The sequence below is a fragment of the Pogona vitticeps genome, chromosome 6, assembly GCF_051106095.1.
Source record: "Pogona vitticeps strain Pit_001003342236 chromosome 6, PviZW2.1, whole genome shotgun sequence".
NCBI classification, from domain to species: domain Eukaryota; kingdom Metazoa; phylum Chordata; class Lepidosauria; order Squamata; family Agamidae; genus Pogona; species Pogona vitticeps.
This window is the reverse complement of record NC_135788.1, coordinates 111,756,314-111,765,956: the sequence shown is the minus strand read 5'-3', so window position 1 is coordinate 111,765,956 and position 9,643 is coordinate 111,756,314. Positions and strand designations below refer to the sequence as shown.

The 9,643-nt window shown below is 42.2% G+C and overlaps 1 protein-coding gene across 3 annotated transcripts in view; it reads right to left on the bottom strand.

Annotated features, from left to right (window-relative positions):
- Positions 1-4,142: 4,142 nt before the first annotated feature.
- Positions 4,143-9,643, bottom strand: part of LOC110086415 (carbonic anhydrase 4) — a 45,406-nt gene continuing 39,905 nt past the window's right edge. For all 3 annotated transcript variants that reach the window (XM_072976872.2, XM_072976871.2, XM_072976873.2), the window contains exons 6-9: positions 7,547-7,636; positions 7,287-7,359; positions 7,033-7,196; positions 4,143-4,617 (exon numbers count right to left, since the gene is read on the bottom strand). In XM_072976872.2, coding sequence (XP_072832973.2) covers positions 4,495-4,617; positions 7,033-7,196; positions 7,287-7,359; positions 7,547-7,636 — 450 coding nt within the window. In that variant the 3' untranslated portion in view covers positions 4,143-4,494. The remainder of the gene's footprint in view (positions 4,618-7,032; positions 7,197-7,286; positions 7,360-7,546; positions 7,637-9,643) is intronic.

The following is a 9,643-nucleotide window of genomic DNA, read 5'->3' as shown; positions in this document are numbered from 1 at the left end:
CACTTTGAATAGGGCCCGGGCAGCAACTGGTAGCCAATGTAATTTAAACAGAACCGCTTGATGTGTTCCCTAGTGGCCCCACCACTCACCAGCCGCGCAGCTCGATTCTGGACCAGTTGCAGTTGCTGGACCGTCTTCAAAGGCAGTCCCACATAGAGCACATCGCAGTACGTAATCTATACGAGATGTTACCAGTGCGTGTGTAACTGTCATGAGACTCCGCTTGTCCAGTAGGGCCATAGCTGGTATAATTTCTGCAGTTGAAGGAAGTTGCCCCTGGCCACCAAGTCCACCTGGGCTTCCAGAGTTAAACCGGGGTCTAGGAGCACCCCCAGGCTGTGGACCCTGTCCCTTAGGGGGAGTGTAACCTCATTCAGGGCAGGGAAATGGCCCTCCAGCCTGTCTGGTGAAGCACCCACTAACAGCACTTCTATCTTGTCTGGATTGAGTTTCAATTTATTAACCCTCATCCAGTCCATTATCAGGTCCACACATGAGTTCAGAAACTGCCTCACCTGGATTGGTGGAAAACGAAAGGTAGAGCCGAGTGTCATCAGCATATTGCTGACTCCTCAGGCCAGACCTCCTGATGACCTCTCCCAGTGGTTCCATGTAGATGTTAAACAGCATGGGGGACAGTATTGAGCCCATATTCCCAAGAGCAAATTAAATGGCAAACAACCTGTCCAGTTCGGCCCTTAAAGAACTGATATGCACAGCAATTCAATTAAGTGTGTGTGTGTTTGTGTGTAGGCATATATAAATGAACAGAAGTAAGGAATAATAAGCATTCTTATCATGATTCATATATCATTAATATGTGATTAGCCTTTCCATTGTATCAGTGGTTCCCAACTTTGGGTAACCCGGATGTTCTTGGACTGCAACTCCCAGAAACCCCATCCAGCACAGCTGGTGGGGAAGGCTTTTGGGAACTGCAGTCCAAGAACATTTGCATTACCCAAGGTTGGGAATTAGTGCATTATTTAACTACCTTTCCTCCAAGAAGCATGGGGTGGTCCATTTGCTGTTCTCACCTTGTGACATGCAGTCCAGCTACATTACACTTATAGCTTTTTGCAATCCTAATGGTTTGCAAGATATGTAAGATATTTAAAGTGTAATCGTAGCAGTACCACCACCCCCCAATGAATTTTCATGGCCCAGTAGGGATTTAAACCCAAACATTCTGAATCCTAGTCCAGTACTCTACCCACAACAGCACACTGGCTCAACAACCTACTGTAATTTTGTTCCCACAAAGTTGGATTTGAACCTGCAAGCCACCTAGAGTGGTCGTATAGACCACTGGTTCTTAACTTTGGGTTACTCAGGAGTTTTGGACTGCAACTCCCAGAAGCCTTCACCACCAGCTGTGCTGGCTGGGGTTTCTGGGAGTTGCAGTTCAAAAACATCCGAGTAACAAAGGTTAAGAACCACTGGTATAGACCAGATGGGCGGGATATAAATCAAATTTTTTAAAAAGGGCAGAGAACAATGCAGTGCCTTAACCACTTGGCCACACTCTCTTCTAGCCCACAACTCTTGTGAGGTACATGAGAGAGAGGAGGAGAGGAGGCCAAAACAGAGGTTACAGGTAGTCCTGCCATTAGAAGAGTAGGGAACTGAAGGGAACTTACGCCTTAATTTCCCTCAAGAGAGAATGGTCTTTGGGTGTCACAGTATAAGTTTCTTCCAACTTCCAGAGAATACTAATATGATTTCAACACCTGTCAGAGATGCTTTGACAGCAACAGTGTCATCCATCCAGCATTGCAGCAGAATGGAGATTTGAATTTAGATTTCCCAGTCGCATCATTTTAACCAATACACTGCACTGGGTTATTCTACAACTACGTATTCATCAGATTTTTCCACAGGAGGAGGTTCGTGTTGAAACAAGTCTTGTAAAGCTGTCTTATGTGTTTTCTTCTGTTCTGATATCAAAACCTGAAATGACCTCCTCTTCCTGGTAGGCAGAGGTACACTGAGAAGAGAAGGCCAGACCTCAGCATAAATGGAAAGAGCAGGCATGTCTGTTAAATTGGAGCAATCTTTTGTATTTACACATTTTTAGGGCTGAGGTTGTTAAAAGAGAGGGGAGGGAGAGAAAGAAGAATTAAAAATGATCTGCTCTCTCCAATCTTTTATTTCCATGCTGGGGTGGGATGCGTGCCAAGGAACAAAGCCTTCTAGGTTGAGTTCCTGAAAATTATTCTGGTATGCCCTGTCCTCGAATGAAATCTCATGAGTTTGTATCTACTTGATATAGAGATGGTATGAATGAATGCTAAGTCTTATTAAAGAAAAACAGCCAAGTGTGTATGTGTAGCAGTGGCGGTTTATTTTAATTAATTAATTGATTTTGCAAAACTGTTCATGTGAGTGTACCTTTAAAAATGGTGGTAGGAAAGAGAGAAGATTGTCTCCCTACTGGAAGGCAACCTGTTTCGATAAACTTGAGAGAAACGTCTTGACAGACAGTGGATAGAAATGAAATATCTGGCTGCAGGAACTTGATGGTCCTGCTAAATACTCCAAGGGTGCAATTCCACTGAGATTTGCCTTGCAGTTTGTGTCAGAGTTGGCATGGTTAAACTCGGTGTGTTTTCCATTGACTATACAACAACTAATTGTAAGTCTTTTTTCCGTGGGCATTTATTGCTTTTTGTTCAGCCAGCAATGCTTCTGTAGTGATTCTGCTCGCATTGCTTTTTTTTTTTTAAGTTTTTGGCATGTGTGTTGACCTATATTGATCCAAAGGGGCATTGTTGGGCATGGCCTAGGGTGACATTGACAGTGGGTGTTGTTGGGTTTTTTAAAATTTTTGCACTGAATTGATATGGCAACTTCTAAAGTTGCAGTGCTTGTAGGACATAGCGCTATACTGAAACTGCACAATAAAAATGTTCAGAGGAGAAAGAAGGGGTGCTTACTTCAAATGAATGTTCCTGCTGTGTCTTTAGCAGGACATATCATACCATTACAACAGGAACACCCCTCTCAAGTGACTGCCTCCTGTCTCCCATTCTTATTGTGTTTTTCCAGTATAGCACTATGTCAGATAAGCATAAATTATAATATCAATTCAGTGCTATGCCACTTGCAAAAAATTGTTTTCAAGAGGTAGAGAGGCAAACAGTGCTATTGACAGAGGAGAGTGGACAACCTTATGATCCCAGTGAGAACTGTAGTGATTTGAGGTGTGGTCTTGCCCCCAAAACTGCCCTGGATAGTTAAATGTTTAATGTGGATGAGAGCAGTGGTTTAACTGCCATAGGAAAACATCGAATCAACCCAAACAACAGAGGAGATTCCTTGCCATTTTTCTATCTGTAATAATCACATTACAGAATATACATATAATAAATAACTTATCCTGGGAACAAACAGCTAAAATTAAAATAGATGAAGAATTAATTAGAGAAGTAGAAATTAGAACAGGAGCCCATTAGGGATGTATCTTGTCACCAATTTTCTTTAATATTTATTCAGAAAAGATTAAGCACTCTTAAATAATAGGGTGTACTCTTAAATAATACATTGAAGACCGAATCTGGATAGCCAGAGGATCAGGAGATTTTCCAGCACCATTAGATCAGCTCAAAGAAGAAAGTAACAAAATGGCACTGTCAATCATCGGGGGGAAACAAAAACCCTAAAATCAATTGTTATAAGTGAGGATAATATTGGCAAGTTATAAAATGCATCATAGAGTGAGATCACATAGGAAAATAGATTTCCAGCTCCCTGATCACACCCATAAACTACTTTATTTGAAGTACTGTAGGCATCTTTATAGCAGTGGTTCCTAACCTTGGTTGCCCAGATGTTCTTGAACTACAACTCCCAGAAATCCTGGTCAGCACAGCTAGTGGTGAAGGCTTCTGGGAGTTTTAATCTACCTCGGGAAATATAGCTTTCCTGAGTATTGGGTAATGATATTCTGCTCCTATGCGGAATAACATTCTGGGTAATAAACAGTTCAATGTACCTTTGAGACTGAGGATGCTGAAATGTTACATATGGTCAGTCTTCCTATACAGATATGAGGTCTGGACTATTAAGAAGGAGTTACTCAATAGAATAAAATCATTTGAATTGTGGATGTATAGAAGAATCCTTCACAACCCATGAACTGAGAGAATAATAAAAAAGGAGAGATATTTTATTGGATAATGAGTCATATCTTGGAGATATAATTCATCACAACAAATACGCTATACTTAAATACCTCATTGAAGGGAAGAGTTCAGCGAAGGTAAACATGGAAGAGGTAGAACTTATTGGATGAGTAACATCAGAGACTGGCCAGGCCTTAATAAAGAACAACTAGTTGACACAGCGAAAGATTTGTGGAGATAAATCATGATAGTTGCCAACCCCAGCAATAAGGATGGGCATCCAGAGAGAGAGAATGTCCAGACAGACAGACATATTCACGCAGGCTCAAAACTCCTTTGAAGAAGAGCACTGGTCTGGATAATATGGAGTTTAATTTTCCTTGAAGAGAAAGACTTTGCGATTGCGTAGTGGTTGCAGAGGGCGATAGTTCTTCTGCAGCAGCCTGTTTTCCCTTTTGGTGGAGACGTAGAGCGAATTGGTGAATTTCTTCATCTAGACAAAAGGAAAGGAAAACAGTCAGGGCAAAGGGATGAAAGGAGAGAAAGGAAGTTGAAAAAGAATCAAGTGTTAGCACTTTGTGTAAGATCACGAAATGGATGCAATAAAAAGGACCAGCGCTGAATTTCTAAAGTCAAAACCAGGGCCTAGACCCAAAATTCCTTCCTTTATCAAAGCCACGCAGAACAGTAGCAAAGATAAGATACTACCTACAAACAGTTTTCAGGATAGTTGCCAAGAAGTTTCAACGGCTGCTGCCAAGCCCACATCTATAAACATAAATGCCTTTGTAAGCATCCTAGGGGAAGGATCCAGGAGCGATGGCACACCAAGGCATTGCTTGTGATAGGTTTAGTGTGTGAGCTTCTCAGAGTATGCTGAAGTCCTCTCAAGACAATTTTTCTGCCTCCATCCTGGGAGGACATGTCACGCTCAGGTTATATAGAAAATAGCAATGGAACTGAGAAGGTGTGAGGGTGCGTGGAGAGTGTTCAGTTTTTAATGCCAGGAACCTTTTGCACAGATTACAATGTATTTCTCATGGCCATCCTGCTAACTGACTGAGCGCTCAGTCTGCTAATAGAGAAAGCCAAGCTCTGACACGAGGGATGCTCAAATCACAACAGCCGGTCTTGCTGTGAGATCATCTAGCGTCTGTCCTCCATAGTGTCCTCTCTTTGGACCTTGACCACTTGTAACTACTAGTTTCTGACCGTTTGTTGCAGCTTCCAGAACTCAACTTCCATGTGCTCGTATTGTGTTGTACACTTATGTTCTCCACCTCTGGCTCTTCTGAATTTACATTCCTGCTTGCCATTGATTGTACACAATTAATTTTGGACCCTCAGGGGGTTCTACTATTTTAGTGCGGATTGGAAGGCTCCAGTTTAATCCGTTCCCAGCCAGTATGGTCGCCTTGAATGGACTAAACTGTAGCCTTGCAGTTTCTTCCAATATCAATTTCTGATATTAATTTCTGAAAACTTCCCCTGAACATTGCGAAGGGTTGGGGAAGTTAAATTATTTTTATTGTATCTGTGAGATTGTGACAAACCACTTTGATTGAATTAATAAAATTCAAAAAGGTGTAGGTGGGGGAAATTGGTCCATTCCATTGATGTCCACATGCAGACACCAGAAAAAAGAGCAAACTAACCCAACCCATCAATTCATCAAACAGCAGGACAAATGTCTGTGTGGACAAGCTTTCAGTAACATAGTGAAACAGCGAAGCATGGTACACATAGTAGCCCCAATGTACTGTATCTTGTTTATCTAGAATAGCGCTGCATCAATAGGAAGAAATATAAAAATTGTAAAATGGTAGAGCAGATGAAAATAGAGAAGAGGAGGTTTTTTCATCATCCCTTTCAATGCTACAACCCACCAAATATATTACAGGGTTGTTACCTCAGATCATACCACCCACAGCTCAATTTTTGTGCAGACTAACCATCTGCATGGGTTTGTGAGACCTGGGGCGAGAGCAAACAGGCTCTCGCCGGAGTGCCGTCCGTTTCACGTGTGGATCGGAAGCAAGAGAGTGGAGAAGAAGGTTAAGGGAGGAAAAGGAAAGAGTTGAATGGGAGGAGAGAGAAAGAAGAGAATGGTCAGTGGAGGAGGCGAGGAGGAGGGTTTTTTTACAGGACCCTGGAACTCCTTTCGAGAGATCAGAGAGATCCAAGATGACCAGCTGGATGAGGATGAGACCACCCCACTCCTGGATGAGAGAGCCGACAAATTGCTGAGGGGAAATGAGGTTCCCCTCTGGACTGGACCCTGAGGTAATGTTGAGGACTCTAAACTGTTTGAAAATGAAGAATGGGCACCCCCATCCGACCCGTTGGTGATGGGAGATAAATTATGGAATAATATACTTGATAAGGACTTTTTGTTGAATACCCCAATAAACCTGACCCCTAGTTTGAAATTCAAGACAACTCGTGATTTTGTTGTGGAGACCGTTAATGCCAAGATTGAACCCTCACAGGGTTATAGAATGGGCTAACAAGTGCTACAAGTCATGTAAAAAAAAAACTGTAGCTCACCACAGTGTTAGAAAGGAAGGAGATATCTCTAAAAAAGGGAAGGATCAATCACTCTAAGTCAAAACACGTGTGAATACAGTACCATAAATCAAACAGCACCAAAAGCGAGTCACATGGCGAGCTATTCTGCAAATGTGCTCAGACTCAGCCATGATAAGTGAGGTGAAATCTAAAACTTATTTGTGGTAAGAACCCGGCAATCTACATATGTTTCAAAAGAGTCCATGATTCCTAGCTTTTAGCTGTCTGGATGCCAGCAAACTCTGTTTGTCATAAAAAAATATATACAAAAACGATCAGATTCTGCCCTTCAGCTGCCTACTCTCCTCAAAACTCAAGAGAGATTGATACCGCCACTCACCGTTTTCTGATTCATCTCAATGGGCTCGGGGAAGACAGTCCAGATCACAGCTTCATTGCAGCCAGGAGTGGTGAGAGAGCCACGGTAGCGGTAATAGGTGCTTACATCTGCCACATTCAATAAACCCCCTAGAGAAAATTTACCATTCAGAGGCACAGAGTCACCTGCAGGAAGAAGGAGAAATGTGGAATTCTGAGCTCAGAGACTGATGCTGAAGAGTTGAATTTTCCACAGAATTGTGGGCAGAGGTTCACCTTTCTCCGGAATTGCTTCCATGAAGTCTCCTAGTGTCTTCCATGCGTTGATAGCAGAAGCATTCTTCGACTTCTGAGGGGAAATGAAGGGGCATTCATGAGGGAATGTTCGTCTCTAAACGTTCCTCACCACCTTCTTTTTGGAAGGCAGTGCCATGAACAGCTCAGGGGGATTCAGGGAATCCTGAATCAGTGCATCCTCTGAGTAATCGCCGGCCCTTACCAGGCGCTAATACAGTATTGGTCATTCTGTTTGTCACCTTTATGAAGAATGCCAGGACAGCAATTCCTTCTGGATCTTTTTTTGCTTCTTCAAGAGTCAGGTTGCTTTTTACGTGAACTATATGAAGCTGATGCGAGAGGGAGACAGAATGAAAAAAATTAAAGAATTTATTTATTTATTTATTCTATTTATACCCCACCTATCTAGTCAAAACAACCACTCTAGGTGGCTTCCAGACAGATAAAAATGCAGACTTAAATACATATAACAAAAAAATAAAAATATACAAAAGTAAACAATTAAACAATAAACAATAAGGAAAAACAATAAGCAAATTCTTCAAGATGGCGAAAAATAGCACATAATAGGTAAAGAAGGGGGGGAAACTTAATTGTTATATGGAGGGAAGGCCTGATTATACATCCATGTTTTTAGATTGGTTTTGAAAATACCCAGCGACGGGGCCTCACAAATCTCAGGAGGTAAGTTGTTCCAGACGCGAGGAGCCACCGCCGAGAAGGCCTGATTTCTTGTCTTTTCCTTCTGGGCCTCCCTCGGCGTTAGGCTCCTCAGCCTCACCTCCTGGCTCGCGCGAGTGACCCGGGTAGTTCTTGGTGGGAGAAGGCGTTCCATCAAATATCAAGGCCCTAAACCTTATAGGGCTTTATATGTAAGCATCAACACTTTGAAGTCAATGTGGAACCGAATGGGCAGCCAATGCAATGCGGCCAGAGTGGGTGTGATGTGTTGGGATTTCCTCACACCACTAAGAAGTCTGGCCGCCGCATTCTGCACCACTTGGAGTTTCCGCATCAGCCTCAAAGGTAGCCCCACGTAGAGCGTATTACAGTGGTCTAATCTTAACATAGTTTCTAAATTATGCCAGTGTAGTACAATAGAAAGATGACTGTGTACCTACAGTAGGCTGGATTAAATTGGATTTTGTCATGGAGTTCAACTACACAGCTGGGAAAATATGGTTTGATCGAATGTGCATTCACAGTTCATCAAATCGGGTTACCTGGGGTGAATTGTTGTAGCTGTCCAGACAACAATTTGCAGGAGTCAGAGAGCTTGGTTTGCATGGAGCTCCAACAACAGAAGCTGCCTTAAGGTGCTAACAAAGTGCTACCTGGCCTTTTCTCTCTCACTCGCTGTCTCTGTCTCTCTTATTTAGTCCCCTAACCATAGTGTGTTCTAGCACTGAGTTGAAATCATTCTTTAAAAGAAAGTGTATGGAGTCTAGAGTGCTCAGTTGAGATGATGCCTTAAGTACCCCTTTGCCACCTATCAGGCAATCACAATGGGAAGAAAGCAAACAAATGCAATTTCAGCCCAAACGGAACAAATTTAAACTTCTACTGGCTGAACCAAAAAAAAAGAAAAAAAGATGATTCCTCGCTTTAAAAAAAGACAATTCCACAAGGGAGGTCCCCCACATTGAGCTTTATGTTGTCTAATCACTAGGTTTAATTTGAATCCATCTGGGAAAAGAGGGTATTATTATAATATTTATTATTAGCATTTTGAAAATCAATAGATTTTACCCTGTTTCCCCTAAAATAAGACGTAACCTGAAAATAAGCCCTAGTATGATTTTTCAGGGTGCTTGTAATCTAAGCCCTACCCCCAAAATAAGCCCCAATCAAGTGAAACCCCACCCTCCACCATTGTGCAGCAACCAGAAGATGACATGACTGTCTTTGAATAAATGTAGATTGTTGTACGTGAACAAAATGAAACATCCCCTGAAAACGAGCTCTAATGCGTTTTTTGGAGCAAAAATTAATATAAGACCCTGTCTTATTTTGGGGAAAACATGGTACAAGCAACACCAAGCATGCTGGTGGGTGCTCTTGCTTCTAAACAGAACTAAGCCCTTCAACTCAGCCCCACCTGCTGGGAGGTGTTGAAGTAAGGTTTGTGTGCCTTGCTGTGGCTAATTGACAGGGTGCTACGGCATATCACAGCTGCATAGTCAAGTGTATTATCATGCACATGACTGAGACATGCCCCATGTCAATTAGGTGCAATTTGCTTATGCAAACATCTGAAGGATTTTGCTTATGCGATTGGAATGGGGTTTGTTAGTTATTCTGAAGGCAAAATAAAATAAATATAAATATAACATGAC